Raw genomic sequence first — 19,482 nt, 5'->3', positions numbered from 1 at the left:
TTTGCTTTTGTTTTTGTTTTTTGTCTATTTATTGAAACATAATTGATTATATATTTCTGTGGGGAATAGTGTTGAATATCAACACCTGATGCAAAACATGATGCTCAAATCAGGATAATTAGTATATTTGACATTACACAATGTAATCATATATATATATATATATATATATATATATATATTGTTTTTTGGCCTTTTACCAATTTCTCTCTAATCTCTCTTCCCTCTGTGAGGGTGTTTTTGGATGAGATTAGCATTTAATTTGGTGACCTTTGAGTAAAGCAGAGTGCTCTCCATAATGTGGATAGGCCTCATTTAATCAGCTGAAAGCTGAATAGAACTGAAAGACTAGATTACCCCAAAGAACGGAAAATTCTACAGCAGATTGCCTTCAGAATATCTCTGCAACATCAGTCCTTCCTGGTTCTATAGCCAATGGCCTTTGGAGTCAAACTGGAACATTCACTCTCCTGGGTCTCCAGTCTGGGAGCCCACTTTGCAGATTTTGAACTTACCACCCTCCATAATCATGTGAGCCAATTCTTTATGATAAATTTCTATCTATCTATCTATCTATCTATCTATCTATCTATCTATCTATCTATCTATCTATCTATCTATCTATCTATCTATCTATTTAATCTATCTATCTATCTATCTATCTATCAATATATATATATACACACACACATCCTATTTCTCTGTTCTCTGAAGAACTTTGACTAATACAATGTATAAATTAACTTTTTGTCATGACTGATTTGAATGTCCTCTTCCTGGTCTTCCTCTCTATTAGTCCATTTCTGTTGCTTATAACAGAAATATCTGAAACTGGGTAATTAGTAACAAAACAATATGTATTGCTTATAGTTTTGGAGGCTTGGAAGTTCAAAGTCCAGGGAACATATTGGGTGAGGGCCTTCTTGTGGGAGGTGACCCTCCACAGCCAGGCAGGGTATCACATGTTTAAATGGCTGAGCAAGAGGAAGCTAAGCTTCTCAGTTGCTGTCCTTTTAAGGGCATCAGAACCACAGCCATTACCACCCATTAAACCATGAATGGACTAATCTATTCACAAGGGCACAGTCCTCACAATCTAATCAAGTCCCAAAGGCTGCATGTTTCAATTATCATAATAGAATTTCCCACCCTCTTAACACTGTCACAGTGGGAATTAATCTTCAATAAGCTTTGAGGGGACACTCAATCCACAGAACTTCCTAACTTTCACGTTCCTCAATCTCTCTCTCTCTCTCTCTCTCCTATTCTCCCATGTCCCAAATTCATAGTACTCACCAAAAATCCCTTTCCTTGACAAACTCTTTTTCTTGGCAATTTCATTTTATCTTAACTAGAATTAGTATCTCAAATGATTCTCAGATATATGTGTCTGGCTTGACCTCTCTCTTAAGTCACAGATCCTCATTTACAAGTGCTTAAAAGTGTTCTTCATCTGGTTATTCATCAGTTTCCTCCATATGTTCAAAACTGAACTATTTTTTCTTCTAAAAAGTGTACCATGTCCTGTTTTCCTTATTCTTTTAATAGCACAACTTCACCCTGGTTACCCTCGCTCAAAATCTCATTCACTCTTCCCTTTTCTACACAACTGGTTGCAGAATCCAGGCATATTTCCCTGTACACTATCTCTGGCATCTGTTTTCTCCTCTGTATCATCCCTTTTCCTCTGCCATTCATGCCTTGATTCAAGCCCCATGTCAGTTCCTCAGGCTAGATTTCTTCAAGAAGCTTCTAACAGTTATACCTTATTCTAGACTCTTCCCCTCCACCCATTTTCCTTATGATGCTGGAATTATTTTCCTGAAGTCATACAAAAATCTTAAGAGGAAGAAAAACAAGTGACCAAGAGCTCATGGAAAATGCCCCCCACCCAAATAAGTAGGCCCAATTGTGGTCTCTATTTGGAGGGGCTGACCATCATAAGTAATCCAAATTGTGAGGTAGCTGTGTTATTGATGCGGCCCAAGAACAATAAGCCACACACAAAAAATGCAGGATAGAGTGTAACTTTAAGGGTATAAGACAGAGTCAAGAAAAATTCTAGATTCAGGATAATGCCAAGCATTCAACATAAACTCATTTGGGTTGAAAGAAAGAGATAGGAAACCACAGAGGCTTCAGAGGATATAGCCAACCAAAAGGCCAAGGAGGAGAAACCAGCCTCAGGGATTGGCTTATTACAAGTAATTATCTCTCTCTCCAGCCTTGTAGAGGCATCTTGCATTGCCTGGGCTTCTCCTCTCTACCTGATACTGGCAGGAGCAGTGACTCTGAGAACGATTTGGTGTATATTGACCATGACTTCTGACAGTAGTATTCTTGAATGCTAAGGTAATAACTTTCATAGCCATACCTTACAGGACTTAGTTGTTTTTAAAAAATCAATATCTTGGTTGAAATCTTGAGAAATGTATTTAACCTCTCCGAGCCTCAGTTTCTTAATCTGTAAATGGAAGACAATAATACTTTCTCCATGTTATGAAACTGAAATGATAGGGTAAATGTAAAGCCTAATTTTGTTTTTATTTTATTATTTTATTTTTTTTATTATTTTAACTTCTCAATATACATTGTATTTGGTAACCAGACATGCCCATTTGTAAAACCAAAGACACCCGGGGCACCCCAATGACCTGTTAAATCATTTCTGGGGTTATGGTCCCTGTACTTGAATGTTCTTAAGTTCCCCAGGCATTTCTGAGGTGCATCCTAAGTTTGGAACCATCCCTCTGTGTCTGTATTACTATGGAAAACTGACTAAAGCTGGATGGTAACTTACTTGAGGGTAGGGCATCCACTTCAAGCATCCTTGAGGATGTCACTGTGACATCATAATGCCTGCACAAATATCACTGGCTGAAATGATTCAGAGAAACTGCCACCCAGATTGCCAGCTGCCAAGGAGTTCCAGTGTAACTGAGGGAGGCACAGTAGGTGCCTGGGAGCTGACCGACCTGGTCACTCCCTCCAGTGGGCAGGAGGTTCACTAGGATCCACTTGGTGAGTAGCCCCAGCTGCCAACTGGGGCATCTCAGCCCAGAGCACAAAGGTGGAGGGACATAACACTCTCCTCAAACTTCCTTTCCAAGGTCCAAACTCAGATGCCCAGCTTAGGGCCTAGAATTTGCTGAGGCTTGTGGTCGTTCATCCAGCAGTCATCATGGATCACCGAAGCCGACTACGGGGCATAGGCCTGAACCGAATCCCTGGGACTCAGTCCCGACCAGCCCGGCCCCTGGTCCCCTTCCATGTGGAACAGGAGGCAAGGGAAGGAGAAGATTGGGAGCGAGAGCTCCCTCCTCAGAGGCCTCCTGTCTACGAGCCCACGGAAAGTGAAGAGCTGCCGGACACTATCATGGTTTCCAAGCCAGCACCTTACTGGGAAGGAACAGCTGTGATAAACGGAGAATTTAAGGAGCTCAAGTTAACTGATTATCGTGGGAAATACTTGATATTTTTCTTCTACCCACTTGATTTCACATTTGTGTGTCCAACTGAAATTATCGCTTTTGATGACAGAATTGAAGAATTCAGATCTATAAAGACTGAAGTGGTAGCTTGCTCTGTCGATTCACAGTTTACCCATTTGGCCTGGATTAATACCCCTCGAAGACAAGGAGGACTTGGGCCAATAAGGATTCCACTTCTTTCCGATCTGACCCATCAGATCTCAAAGGACTATGGCGTATATCTAGAGGACTCAGGCCACACTCTTAGAGGCCTCTTCATTATTGATGACAAGGGAATCCTGAGACAGATTACTCTGAATGACCTTCCTGTGGGTAGATCAGTAGAAGAGACACTGCGTTTGGTTCAAGCATTCCAGTACACCGACAAGCACAGAGAAGTCTGCCCTGCTGGCTGGAAACCTGGTAGTGAAACAATAATCCCAGATCCAGCTGGAAAACTGAAGTATTTTGATAAAATAAATTGAAAAGATACTTCAAGTCATGATGCCTGAGAGTTCTCAATAAAGTTCACCGTTCATTACCAAAAAAAAGAAAAAAATCTTAATGTTGGTGAACAAACAAAAACTCTTTAGCCTAACATTCAGCCACTCCATGATCTAATTCCTACCACTTCAAACTTATTTCTCATCAAAGATTCTTGGCTCCAGCAATCTGAGCTGGTGTTTCAAGTACACAATTATATTTCCAACCACTATTTTAGTAGTCTTCCATGTGACCAGAATTCTTTTTCTTTATATGTCAAAATTGTACTCAGCCTTCATAAACTGTCTTAAATGCCATTTCCTCCAAGAAATCCCATACCTCAGTCAGAAGTAATACATGCACCCCCCTCCAATTTCTGAGTCATCTCGGTATGTCTTACCTACAACAGCAAGTTGTCTACACACAGTGAATATATGTTTGTTAAAAAAATACATTTTCAATTCAACTTTTTAAGCTTTTTAAATTTATAGTTTATTTTAATATTTGATGACCTGGTACATCAGTGGTAGATGCAATTTTAACAAAATAATTCTTCCTCTCTTCAATCACAATCTAGTCATAGCTTTCTAGGAAATCAGATATGCCAATCAGATATGGCAACAAATCTGTCATTCAATACCTGGGAAACTCTAACAAAGGTAATACACATTCATATGGTAATAAAGATCATAGTTATGCATATACAGCACTGTGATGTGCCAGACATTGATCATTATCTACATTAACTCATTTAATTCTCACAATACTGCTGTGATGCTATTACAGATGAAGAGCTTAAGGTATTTGCCCAAATTCACACAACTAGTAAGCAGTATAGCCAGGATTCAAACCCATGCAGTCAGGGTCCAGAGTCCATGCTCTTAACTCTATAAAATGCAACTCCTATATTCTACCACCATTCAGAAAAATGCCCGAGTGGAAGGGATGATCCCTGGCTTGAAGGGCACATCATCTTCCAGCTACCTCCACAGGGTGACCCCTAAACCGCTTCTCAAGGGTGAATGGAGGCAGTCTAGAGCAAGGAGCACATGAGGGACTAAGGACTTCACTGGGTAATTTTAAAATTACATTTGTGCAATGAAAATTCCAGTAGTGCATTTCCAATGTCATTATATAAGGTTTTGGGAACAGGGAGATATAAAAAAATGACGTGTTTTAAGGGTGTTGCCTTTGTAGTAGCCTTGGAACCAAATTTTCTAAAAAGTAAAGTGGAATATATGTGAATACTGGAATCACGAATACCCTTATTGCACACACCCTGCTGTGAGTTACTCTTTGAACAGAATTACAGCTTAGACTTCAAACCACCACTGTGACCTCAAGAGGTTAGCAGAAAAGAAAAATTCTTTGGCTCAGAAACCATAACATGAGTATAATGCCATTTAAAAGCACAAGACTTAGAACTGAATGTGGCTTTTTGGAAAAAGTCAGTCAATCCTCTCCTGAAAAAGAGGAAAACCCAATGAAGTATTATGCTTTTAAATTCCATATTATTGCAAATAGACTTAATAGCAGTAAAATATTATTTTGCCCACAAAAATAGATGCCATGTTCTTAAACACCGTTAAGTAAATCACATTCTTTAATTAACCATGTTCATACATTTGAATTTGCCACAATCTTTTCAAGGTGAAAAGGCAGGTATCTGCTAGTGCTCTGGAGAAATAACTAGTGAAATGCAGTCTACATGAAATGCTTTGGGTCAATGGAGAATGTATTAGTTAGTTTTCTGTTGTTTATGACAGAAGACATGAAACTGGGTGATTCATAAAGAAAAGAAATTTATTTCTTACAATTCTGGAGGCTGGGAAGTCCAAGATCCAGGGAACACATCTGGTGAGAGCCTTCTTCTTTGTGGGAGCTTTCTGAAGAGTCCTGAGGCAGCACAGGGAATCACATGGCAACAGGGCTGAATGCATGTTAAAATGCTCACGTGCTCTCCTAAGAAAGTCACCAGTACCCCTCCTGTGATAACCCACTCATCCATTAACTCATTACTCCATTAATCCATGACAGAATTAATCCATTCACTTGATCAAATCACTTATCAAAGGCCCCAGCTCTCAACACTGCCACACGGGGTTCGTGCTTCCACATGAGCTTTCAAGGGAATATTCAGACCATTGTAGAATATGTGATATAGCTACTGAAGAAAAACATCACAGATTCAAAAGGCAAGCCAGGCAACCCCACTCTAAAGCAGTGGATTTAAACCACATATCTGTAAATGTGATCAAAAAGGGACAGAATTCTCTTAAGAGAGAGTCCCAGAACAGAGGTCAGATGTAACTGTATGAGTCTAGGATTGAATTAGAGAAACAACAACAAATACCTGCAGATTTTAATTCTAAAATCATAGAAGGTTAAAGGGAAATTTCTAACTCATTTCTTACAGGATTGTATTTTCATGATGATCTCTGTCTCCCTCCCCCAAATTCAGCAATTTTTCTTTGGGCATCTAACCAAAAAATAAAAAAAAATTTCTTTCTCTCCTGAAGCTAGGACACAGAAATAATGATAATAATAGTTATTATTATTGCTACAAAGATAAAATGAAAAAAAGAGAGGGAGGGAGGGAGAGAGGGAAAGAGAAAGGAAGGAAGGAAGGAAGATACAGTTTTAGTTTGTGTCATTTCTCATAAAGTGTATCATTATATCATCTCTTCCTCCTCTCAAGAAACTTATCAAAATAACACCTTGCAAGTTTTCTCTGGTGTTGTCATTTTGACCATGTTTGTAGATACTAGTACATTTTGTTACTAGACTATTTGATAATGATGAAATCTCTAACACTCACAATAAACATTTGCTCATTACAGCAGATGCTTTTAAATTTCTTTTAATGTATTTATTAACGAAAGAGTAACTACTTGTAGGAAAATCAAAAAAAGAATTTCAGTCACTTTTGATGAAAAGCTATTACAAAGAGGCTTACATAATGTTCACAGCCTCAAGTGAGTGATTTTATCATTCCAAGCTGTTTAAAATAATCAGCCTCATAAAACTTTAATGACCACCACTTTCTCACTCTGTATTTATAGTGAAGACTCCTCATCCATTTAGTCTGTCTCAGACTAAATTCTCAAATACTTGCATTATTCAATTATCATATGACATGGGATTTCTCTGTTCCAAGTCCCAAATGTGTCCAAGTTAGTTTTAGCCTAATGATATAAACTGTATGCTCTGTAGACTTTTCTATATGAATTTCATAGATTATGTCAGACCCTGAATATGGACAGCACTTAAATATTTCTGAAATATTTTTTATATAATTTAATTAAGTTTTACTACTATATTGAGTCTATCAACTATAGTTTTACTATTATTCCTTAGGCTGGGAGATTACAGTATAATTTACTGGGGTGAAGCCAAGAGCATATAACTACTAGATTGTCTATAATAAGCAAAGTGGAAAGGCATATTCCCTCTGCACAGGTGGTTGAGAGTATTTGTGCCAAGTAATATAGCATTTCTCCCCCTACTTGATATTTTAAACATGCATTTTGTTTTCAGGCTCCCTGCCAATAGGCTGCATGGGTCGCAATGGAATCTCACTGATAATTCAAAAAGTGAGTTAATTAGGGGTTGCAGTTTGGAATGTTATCAAGCTGCTGCTTAGACATCTATCTGCTTTCCATACAGGTGTGAAATATTGACAGCAAATTTTAGAAGTGTGATGACATTTTTACCTTTTACTTACTTGATTAAATTTTGAAATGATTAATACTTTAAAGGGAACAGAAACTATGTTCAAATAGCTATTTACCATGAGAAAGCACTTGGAGAGTTTTAAAAAATGTAGTATTAAATGTATTAATAAAATGTTCTTGGGACTTTATACATTCCTCCATTAGGATGTTGACTTTGAATTATATTGGTCAAAATTAACCATTTGTACCACAGTACCTTTCCTTCACAGGTTCTGAAACTGTGATGACACTAAAGGCAGATCACAATGAAGCTTTGTTAGTTTATAATACTATATTATTTATGTGGTCACATTTCCTAAACTAATAATAATCAGGCCACAGAGAAAGAATTTCAACCTTAGGGCGATTTCTGCCTTAATATCACATCAGGAGAAGTAAAGACTATAACGAGGCCCAAATCTTGATGGGTATGTGGGAATATCTGGGTGAGAATTAGGTGAAACAATTTAGCTACAACGTAAAGGGAGAAAGTTCCATAACATGTATTTCACCATCACACTCCTAAAAGGAGTTCAGTTTTTTAAATGTGTTTATTCTGCCTAATAAGCTTTAGATACTGAGAGTATCTAAATATCCTTTTAGATTTGCCTTATTTTTTTTCCTACAATACTAGGATCATCAATAGTTAAAGTAGGTAAACATGTATCAGAAGATAAATATGCATCATTAGAGGATAATGCAATTAACTGGGCAAATGGTTTCTATATAGTCAATGTTTTCCTTTCCTTCATCTCTCCTGGTCAAAATCAGAAACCAACTTCAATCTCATGTCCCAATTTCATTCTTCCATTTCCTTATTTCCCCCAAGTGAAAGGTAATTTTGCTAAGCCCCCGAGTCTTATACAAAACTCTTTACATATAACCTTTAAATATGTTTGCATATTTTATTTACTTTACCATGAGTGATAAAGGTGATGATGATGACAAAAATGATAGCAACAGAATTAAGGATAGAATTGTTTTACAAATTAAATAAGTTAAATTGATTTAAAAGTCACTTATTTATTGATTCTTTCATTTGCATTTGTGGAAAATAAGTATCTTAATTTGGTTTCACTGAAAGCAGAGCCTCAGACAAGGATGTAAGAGCAGATCCTTAATTGGGAGTCATCTCAGTGAGCAGGAGTGAAGGAGTGGAGAAAGGCAGAGAAGGAAAAGTGCAAATGTAAGAGCTTATTATGTACATTACAGAGTTTGCCTCTGTAGGGGCTCAATTCTGCTGGGACCTCTGAGAAGCATCAGAATGCCCTCCAGCACTGTCCACCTAAAGAAGAGGAGCTGGCGTCTCTTGTGCGCCATTGTTAAAGGGTTGTCTCCAAGGGCAATATATGCACTACTCCCTCTTAAATACCCTACACTTTTCAGCAATGCTTGTTTCAGGACACAGCTGAAATGACAGCATCACTGAGAAAACCTAGATGATCAAAGCTGAAAGATGCACATCAGATGCTTGAGACAGGGCACCACCATCCAGAGAGAAATTAAGTCTGGACTCACAAGGAACCATGCAATGCAATGATGACCACAATCATAGGTGGCCAAAGGGATGTGATGAGGGGCACCAAAGATGCCCACTGCAATAAGAATTACGTTATTTTTACAACAAATGCTCTTTACGAGCTTTGTTGTCATTAAATTTTTTAATTCAGTCTCAATCAAATGTTTCATTGGAGCATAAATTAGTAACTGGAATTTCCTCTCACTTATTTTCCTTTGTATCAAAAAGTAAGCAGTGATGGCCATTACTGCATTTGCATAGGAAAGAATTAGTTAAGACTTCTCACCCCTCAGCACAGACTACTGGTTTATTATTATAAAAGTTTGGTCTTCTTTGATAACGTAGCCCAATCTCAGCTCCAGTGAAAACTGTAACAAGCAGTAAAATGGTCAAAAAGAAACCCAGCAGGAAGGACTTAGAAAAACAGATCCAAGAGAATTTGTAAATTGTGATAAATGAAATTATTGATTTGTAAATATTTACTCCTTTCCCTCTCCACACATATGATAGACAGTTATATTGGTAGCCCCCAATAAATCATGCCTCCAGATGTTCAATACTCATTAGAAGGGCTCTGTGACTTGCTTTGGCCAATGAGACATTAGCAACTACGATGCAAACAGAAGCTTTATAAACAGTTGCACATTAGTAGCTATTCCTTGAGGACTCTCCCCCGCGAAAGGCAGCCACTATACAGACACCATACATAAACAGGCTAAACTACTAAATGAGAAATCCTGGAGGAAGGGAAGCCATCTTAGATTTTCTGGCACTATCTGAGTTCTCATCTGAAAACAGATGCTTGAATGACCCCAGTTACACCATGTAAAGCAAACAACTACTCACAAAATTATGAGAAATAATAAAGCATTGTTTTTTAAACCACTAAGTTTGTGTAGTTTGTTTTGCAGCAATATATAACTGTCACAGAAATTGGTGCCAGAAATGGGGTTCTACATAAAAACCTAAAATATATGGCATTGACTCTGGGAACAGGAAATGAGTAGAGGCCTGAAGGGTGGCAAGAAGACTTTTTAGTAGAGGCTTATAAAGCAGTAAAGAAAGTGCTGCTGGAGCCTGTAGGAAAAGGAAACTGTTATTAGTGAAAAGGTAAATGAGATTGTTGCCTGTGATAACTATGAAGATAGAAAATGTACTTAAAGGACATGTGGGTATTTCCATGTAGAATATTGAGCATGTCAATTGATTCCTTTTAGTCTCTTATGACAAAGCATTGCAAAAGAGAGATGAACTAAAGATAGAACTGGTCAATTTCCATGGAGAATTTAGAGAGGATATTTCTAACCCAGAACTTTACGGGTGGGAAAATGAAACTCATATTTTCAGTAAAAAAAAAGAGTCAAGTAAGAAATTTTAGCAGGGCAAAGATAAAATCCAGGGTGTCACCATAAAACATGGCTTCAGAATCAAGATCAAATCAAAGACGAAGGTGGAAAACCCTTTGTTAAAATAAAACCTGGAAGGATTTAAGGAAATGTCTTACAGACCCTCTCAAATGGATAACATGGCTTCATAGAATTCTCAGGGTATTACTCTACAGCAGGCAGCCTCACATAGAGATGGGCTGGTCTTGAAGAGATTTATGAGTCTGGCTTCTATCTAATTGAGTAAATTATAATTTGATATATAGAAAGCCTATAAGATGTTTAAAGGAGTTGAATCCGCTTGAAACAGAAATAGTTCAAAAATTTTAAATGTCCCTAGGCCCCCAACTTTCTGCAGGTAGTAAACAGTCTGGGAAATTTATTCAGCAGCAAACAAATGCCATTTCTTATGGGGAAAGGGGAATGAATAAAGCACAAAGCGAAGGAGAGGGTGGACCTAAGAGTTAAGAGTAGGCAGCCATGACCAATGGGTAGGAGAAGCACTCCCAAGATGCAGAATTGGACCTCAGTCAAGGAAAAGTCCCTAAACCCTGAACAAGGGGTACTGAAGGCATGTGCCCAGCAGGATTATAGAATTGCTGTGGATAATAACTATTGTGTGCTTTCAATTCCATCCCTTTTTAAAGGGGAAACTCTATTGTGCTTATCCCATTATCAACGTGTATAGCTTGTCTTTTCAGTTTACAAATTTTGCTACCCAAGAAGCCATACCTGAGGAACAACATCTAAGAAGCTAGCATGTGGCACCATATCCATGACACCTCATTGTACCTGTAGCTAATTTAAATGATGAGACTTGGAAGTGTTCTATGGTTTGAATATTTGTGCACCCTCCAAAATTCATGTTAACATTTAATCTCCATTGTGGTGTTATTAAGAGGTGTGGCATTTTGGGAAGTGATTAAGTCATGAGGCTCTGCCCTCATAAATGGATTAGGGCATTATATGAAAACTGGAGGGAACCAGTTTAGGCCCTTTTTGCCCTTCCATCCCTTCTGTCCCTTCTACCATGTGAGGACACAGTGTATAAGGCACCATCTTAAAACCAGAGAATGGGGCTCTCGCCAGACACCAAACCTGCTGGTGCCTTGACCTTGGACTATCCAGCCTCCAGAACTGTGAGTAAATAAATTTCTGCTCTTTATAAATTACCCAGTCTTAGGTACTTTGTTCTAGCAGCATGAATAGACTAAGACAAAGTTCAAGCCTGAATATCTTACCAAAATGGGATTTGTCTTTGAGAGTTCGGGAAGGTAATATTTTGCAAGTGGAATGGATATGGATCATCAGGGACTGAAGGGTGATCTGTGGTACACAGTTAAATTGGTGTCCCCCACTGAAACATAACTCCACTTATTCACGCTCCTATATAGTCCTCTGCCAGCTTGATTCTCATCTTGACCGTGTGACTTGCTTTGCCAGTGGGACATTACACAGTGTGATGCAAGTAGAACTTGATAAACATTTACACTTTGAGGCTTGTCTTCCTGGAATACTTCATCATGGAAGTCAGAGGCTTTACTGCAAAAAGCTCAGGCTAAATTACCGAAACATGAGAACCACGTGGTGAGAGGCCCTGAAGAGAAGAGGTCATCTTAGAAGCTCCAGACTTAGTGAGCTCCCAGCTGAATGCAGCCACATATATGATTGCATCTATACCACACAGAGCAGAAAAAATGGCCGAGTCCACTAGCACAGGATTCTAAGCAATAATAAATTACCATTGCTTTAAGCCCCTGGTTTGTTATATACCACATGACAATTGAAGCACCATCTCCTTGGCAGAACTATGGCTCCCCACTTCATCTATCTTAGGCCTGGCCCTGTGTCTTCCATCTTTAGATTCTCATATCTAACTTTTACTTACTTAGAACAATTTAGTGTAGGTGGCAGTGACAGTCCTCGATCTAGCATAGTCTTTAAGGGGCATTGTATATTTCCATTCATCCCCTTAGCAGCTTCTGACTTCTGCCACAAGAACTATTGCTTCTCCAGTTTGGGCTCCAGATCAGGGTCAGGACTACAGTGAGGCAAGAGAGATGCCTGGGGCATGAAATTTAAGGAGGCACTCACTGCCAGGGTCTCGTGAATGTCATCGCCGTAATTGCAGAACTCTGAGAGTGAGCTCCTCCTTAAATTTTGTCCTTTAGGCAATTCTCTTGCCTTATTCTAGTCCTGGTCCTGTTCCAGAATAAAATATGTGAAGCACACCTGCCCCTACTGACCTGTAGACACATTAGACAGAAGTAAATGTTTATTGTTGTACATTACCAAAGTGTTTGTGGTTGCTCATTTCTCAGCAAGGTGACAATATACACCTTAATAATCCAATTATGATATTCAGATCCATGACTTCTGCATCTTTATATTCCTATACTGTTATGGATTAAATTGTGCTGCCCCCTCAAGTCCATACATTAAAGCCCTAATCTCCATGCAACTATATTTGGAGAGAGGGCCTTTAAGGCAATAATTAAGGTTAAATGAGGTCATAAGAATTGGGTCCTAATCTGATACAACTGATGTCCTTATAAAAAGAGAAGGAGACACCAGGTATTTCTCTCTCTCTTCCTGCATGCAGAGAAAAAGGCCTTGTAAGGACACAGCAAGAAGGTGGCTGTCTGCAAGCCGGGAAGAGAAGCCTCAAAAGAAACATAATTTTCTGCTACCTTGATCTTGGACTTCTTAGCTCCAGAACTGTGAGAAAATAAATTTCTGTTGTTTAAGCCACCCAATCTGTGGCATTTTGTTATGGCAGCCTTATCCCACTAATACATATACCTAGCTACGTGTTGAACACATGTTTAAAGTTTGTAGCATAAAAAAGAGCCTGCCATCTCTGTTTCTCTCAACATGAAGAATATCTTATCTTTAAGTATTATTTATAAGGCTCCAAAATACTGCATGTAAAAAGAAAGTGCCTGTACACTAGGAATATAATGTAAATTATATCCTTCAAAGACCTTATTTAGATTTTTATTTTGAATTGTAGTCTTTCTCTGAACCAATCTTGTAGGGATACATGCTGTATTTAGATTACCTCTTTTTAAGCTATACCACACACCCCTTCACTATAACATACCAGTCTCCTTCATGATTTATCTAGTAGATTCAAATGTGAGTGTTCTGCCTTCAATATTTTCCTAAGGTTTGAATCATCATCATCATGTAAAGGAATATAATTGATCAAATGGTAGAGCCAGTGTGGTATGGGGAACAATGGGCTGGATCAGGAATTCAGCAACCATAGTTATGGTCCTTTCTCTTCAATCTTGGGAAAGGCATTGAAATTCTATTCTCAACTGCCAAAATGAGAGGTTGAATGAGTGATTCCTGGGGTCACTTCTTGTTCTAAGGTTTTATGATTTTATAACTCTAAGTCCTAGGATATATACTTGCCTGATTTTTTTATTTATATTACACACTGTCATGTTATTTTTTAGTGATTTGGCCTAATCCTGGAGTGTAGTTCATAGTTTTTTGGGTTTTGTTGTTTTTTATTTTTACTGTAAATATCTGATGTTCATTTAAAATAAATCTACAAATTAAGTGTAATTTTTCTTAGAATTCTTGAACATAAGAAAAACCTACACAAGTGCTACGTAATTAAGTACCATTTATTTTTTGCACTGTTTAAGCAAGCTACACATATTCAATTGCCATTGAAATATTTTTGTAGACCATGCAACCTTTTGCACAAAAGATAATTATGAAATAGCTAACATTCATTTGACCATAACCAATAAATAATTTATGAACTGGGTGTTTGAAATTATGCAAATACACTAAATACTTTTTGTTGCCTGTACATCTGAGTAAGTATGATTCAGAAGAAAGTGTGCAATGGATTAATAGATTCAACATTGAAGAGATTTGCATTTCTACAGAGTTCTTTTCTTTGCTGGCTCCTACTATCTTTAGTATCATGGCTCAGAAAACAAGCTTGACAATACTGTCTCTAAATGTATTTGAATATCCTGGCATCCCTATTCATCAGCCTCTTTGATGCTTTAAATGTCTTTTGCTTTCTTTCCAGCACTCTTTATGAAGGCAGAGAGATATGCTTTTAGTAGAGTATCCACCTATTTTATAATACACACTAAGTGGAGGGGGAAATGGGTATCTTTAAATATTTTATATATTTGTGATAGCCCATAGCAGAGTACTGTTAGAGTAAGTTGCAGAATGGACTCATTCTGTGAGCATATCTGCACACCAGTTGCCACATACAACATCGCTGCAATAACTAGGGACTGATGACTTCATAAATTCCCTATGCAAAATGAAAGTCATGTTGATACCTGTAAACTGGTAGACAAATCTTACTAGCAGTTATATTTATATTACCTTTGGTATGGACTAACATCGCATGAAGGAAATGTGTTTGATTTTGTATTATCATCAAGTATAAGAAGGTTTTATCATTTTTAACAGTGTATCATCCAAAAATATTTCTTAGAAACTACTAAGTCTGCTATCATTTATTTTCATTTCTTTCCACACCCTGGGGTGGGAAGTGGGTGGCATTTCTGTTAATAAAGATATTTGGAAGTGTCCAGTCGATGTAACTATACTAAGAAAAGATTTATTATTTATACTATTAGTAAATGGGCTGTTGTTTCATCTAACAGCTTCCTTTACCCAGATGTACTTTGACCTCTGACCAAATTTTTTCACAAAAGGTAATATATGTATTGATAGATTAGTGCCTTCCATTGTTTTGTAGATCCAATGTGTATTTAAAGAATAAGAGGAGAAAATTATACAGTACAAAAAGCTATGATTGGCATGAATACTTGAATATTGTTTATTCTGAAAAGCCTTTTTTTTGTAATGGCTTAAGAGCTATCCAATATTTTGCATATATCCAAAAAAGATAATTCACATCATGTGAGTTTATGACTTCACTAATATTGATGCTTATTTTCTCTGAAGAAAACCATTTCACTAAATCCTACTCAGGCTTTCATAATTACAAAAATTCCTAAAGCAATCATTATGTTTAACTGTTAATCCAAACACAGGATTTTCTTTAATATCTCATCACTATTTGCCCTGCTCACACCCGCAAATACCTTGCCTTCTATCCAACCAACATTTACCTTCTTTTTTTTAAGTGTTTACTTGCGTGCTTTTCTATCCTGAAAACCAAACCCACCAGCTCTGATGGCTGGAACAGAGAGAGAACTCATTCTCTTTGGCACTACTGTATGAATAATACTTGCTGATTTTGTTTTTATTTAAATGTGCTATGTCTTTTTTTCTGTGGTTACACAGCACAGGATCACCCACCTACCCCACTTCTCCAAAAATGGAAGGTGGCACTGTTTTCTTCAGTTATCCATAAATAGTGAAGCAAAAGAACACGTCAAAAGCTATGCACCCCTGGGATTGCTTACTCTGTTCTACATAGAATTGAGCTGAGTTAACTTTAAAACATTCCTTTTCATTTAAGTACTCTCTTAAAACAGCGTAAAGGATAGAACACCATATAAGCTGCTTGCAATTTCTACCGCATTTTATCAGGAAAGCTATCTCTCCCAGATTTCTTCTCTTCAGAAAAATTTTAATGATCCCAGGTCACACCTCTTAAAAAGAATGAGGTCTAGTTTTACATAAGAAGGTCCAACCTGTAGGGTTTTATTTTCTTTTTATGCTCAGACCTCACAAACCGAGGACCACAGTCTTCAAATACCACTCCTTGTTAAAATTGAACTCAGGAAAGGTTATTCTACCTCAGAATTTTAAATAAAGCTTCTACAACAAAGTTCAGTGTTTCAGAGCTTTAAATAAATTTGAATTAAAACATCACTCCAACACTAAGGTGTTTGAATGGGGTTGCTAATCCCCTTACTCTTGAAACATAGCCTAGCCTTTGGAGATAGAGCAGTGTAGACCCGGGATTGCTTCTCAAAATGGGAGTCTCAGACCCCCTGAATCACATTCTCCTATGGCATTTGCTAAAAATAGACCCCTGGGCCCACCTCAGTGCGACAGAATCAGATTCTCTGCAGGCAGGCCCTGAGCCGCATTATTGACACAATCCTGGGTGATTCTTGCATACACCACAGTTTGAGAACCACTGCTGGGGTTCCATCATTGTTGCCAAAGGAGCCCAGCTGCATCAACTTCCAACCTCTTAATTTCTCCAATTTCAGGACACTCGGTGCTTTTAGGTTGAACCTCAGCACCACCACTTTGAGGCCAGGATTATGCTAAGAAGATTAAAGTCCCTCTGTATATTCAGAACTTTTGTCTCCCCGCTGTCAGCATCCAAGGAAGCTGGCAAACGCTGGTCTCTCACAGTAACATTTAGTGCCGGTCAACACACCGTATGGACTAACATCTGAGCCCAGAAATAGGCAAGGCGAGTATAAATAGATTTGAATTGGGGTTGGACAAGGATTTGGCAGGCAAAAAATGACTGTGTGTTGATGGGGTGGGAAAGGACAGCTGCCAATTCAGGGATCCGTGGTCAAGGAGCTTCTTGACCCCCGTCCACCCTAGAAGCTAGAGGTTCCTGTATGCTCTCTGGACTTCGAGCCTTTGGCTATAATTAGGGAGGTTACTGCTTTCCCTGGCTTCTTCCATATGCATGTTAGTTGTGTTTGGCATTAAGCAGCAGTGTTTGAAGAGTGTCTGGCCCCCACCAGCATGCAGTTGAGCCAGTCAGTGGAAAAAATGACAATGGTATCTGGCATAGAATTCAGGTGTTAAAATACCTTTATTGAAAGAAAGGAAATAGCACCTATTAGGAAGTGACCCCGAGCTACCAAATTTTATTAGACTGGGAGGAGGTGTTTTCCCCTCTCCCCTTTAAAGCATATTGTAAATTCCCTTAGTCTTTCATGGTATTTAACAACAGAAATGGGGGCATTCAATAATTTCAGATTTTCAGTGCTATTTTTATTGCAACTCACTTTGTGTAGTATTAGAGAATATCGAGCTGTGTCTTGGCATGTTTCAATAAAACTTTTTGTACATATTTAGCTAAAAAAGAAAATTAGATGGGGTAGGAAAGACAGTCAACACTACTGGCAATTTTCCATTAGCAGTGCAGGAGGTAAAAGTCAAAAATAAAGCTTGTGGGATAAGTCTGAACATGGCATCCAAGCTTAAAAGAAACAACATTTCTCTTTTTCCTCCTGAGGCGGGAGAGGAGAATTGACAGAGTGAATGAAACCTCACTCTGTGATATTCGTCTGAAGCCAGCCCTGATGTCAGCAGTGAGCACGGTAAGCTGTGGATGAAGTGGGCCATGTCCACCCTCCCCAAGTCTACAAAACCGCTTTCAAGTCAGCATGAGGTGCTGGCTCTCCCTTCTCTCAATGAAAAGCATACTTCTTGATTAAAAATGGATGTTTCTCCTTCATGCCAAAACAAGAGAGCATTATTTCCAGGATGAGCATACAAACCAAGTTAAATGTGTTTCTTATTTCAAGAGATAAAAAAGCATCGCAACTTGGTGAAGAAATATTTCAGTGCCGGATGTTAGTTTAACGTAGCACAACTATGCACGTAATTTATTTTGAAACACAGTGATGTATGAAAATCTTAAGCATCTTTGACAGAATGAGATTACACATCCATCCCCCTCTATGCTTTAACGAAAGAAAACCTTGACTTAGCCTGCTGGTGTTACAGATAATATCTGCGTATGTCTGCATTGTAATACGACTCCTCCTGTTACTGCCACTTTCAGACATAGTAATTCCTGGGGTAATTTCATTCATAAGGGATTCCCATAGGAGTAAGGTGGATGCTCAGGAAAAGATATTGAAGATAATTTGTATTTTTGTTGGACAACTTCTCAAGTCAGTTTGATTCATTCTTGTCAGCCAGAAAACGCAGGACAGTTTGAATGGGAATGGGAGAGAGAATGTATAGGGGATCCTGGCACCTCCTTTTGCAAAGGATGAGATATTTCAGTGGGTATCAGGTTCCATGGGAATGTGTACCTTTACATGGAAGCTCTTCCTAGGCTTGAGAAGAAAGCAACTACTGTCTGAGCCTGGAAACTAAGTTACCAGATAATAATATTTTTCCACCCCTTGCCTTCTCAAGCATGAAGCAGAGATTATAGGTGAATGACATGTTACGAAAAATAGAAGGAGATATGAGGAGAAATAAAATAAAATTTTATCGTCCACGATGGAGCAAGGCAACGCCTTAATTTGAGCTACTTATTTACTCTAGAACAATATTAAAGATGACTATGACTGATATTCTTGGCCTTAAGAATATTTTACGGAATAGATTCATCCATAAACACAAATACATAGCCATATTCCTTTGGAAGTTCTCTCTTCTATGTAACTTAACATAATTCACATAATTAAAAGCTTGCTTATCTGTCATGCTACAAACCAGACATCTCTATCAGCAGTTATTTCTTGCTTTTTCTTATTTGATTTACCTATACCCAAGGGGTTGCTCTTGAATCATTAAGGATTCACTTTGTTTAATTTTGGTGTAGCATTAAAATACATGTCAAAGAATAAAAATTTCTTGAAAATTATTAATGAATAAATGATATTCAGAATAAGTTTTATTAATCAGAATACTTAATTAAACAAAATAATACACATCCCAACCATCCCACACAACACATTTTTCTGTAATGATGCACTAAAAATACAAATGATAATGTCAAATATGTATCAAGCATAACTAAATTATAAAATTATGTGCAGGGCCTTTAATATGTAAAACCTAAAAAAATATGGAATTATTTAATTATCTTAGTTAATAAGTATTTATTTAGTATCTACTATGTACCTTATCATATATTAAGTATTAAAGAACACCCAAGAAACATATGGCAGTGTTCCTTTTCTCAAGAAATTTATAACATAGATCAGATTTTCATGTGGATGACGAGAAAAGCACAC

The 19,482-nt window shown here is 37.8% G+C and overlaps 1 protein-coding gene across 1 annotated transcript; it reads left to right on the top strand.

Annotated features, from left to right (window-relative positions):
- Nucleotides 1-3,181: 3,181 nt before the first annotated feature.
- Nucleotides 3,182-3,955, top strand: LOC134370531 (peroxiredoxin-4-like). The gene has a single exon (XM_063087611.1). It carries the CDS (start codon nucleotides 3,182-3,184, stop codon nucleotides 3,953-3,955), a length of 774 nt encoding a protein of 257 aa, XP_062943681.1.
- The last annotated feature ends 15,527 nt before the right edge of the window (nucleotides 3,956-19,482 follow it).

This window comes from Cynocephalus volans, chromosome 2 (assembly GCF_027409185.1).
Source record: "Cynocephalus volans isolate mCynVol1 chromosome 2, mCynVol1.pri, whole genome shotgun sequence".
Classification (NCBI taxonomy): Eukaryota; Metazoa; Chordata; class Mammalia; order Dermoptera; family Cynocephalidae; genus Cynocephalus; species Cynocephalus volans.
This window is presented reverse-complemented; position numbering and strand designations above follow the sequence as displayed.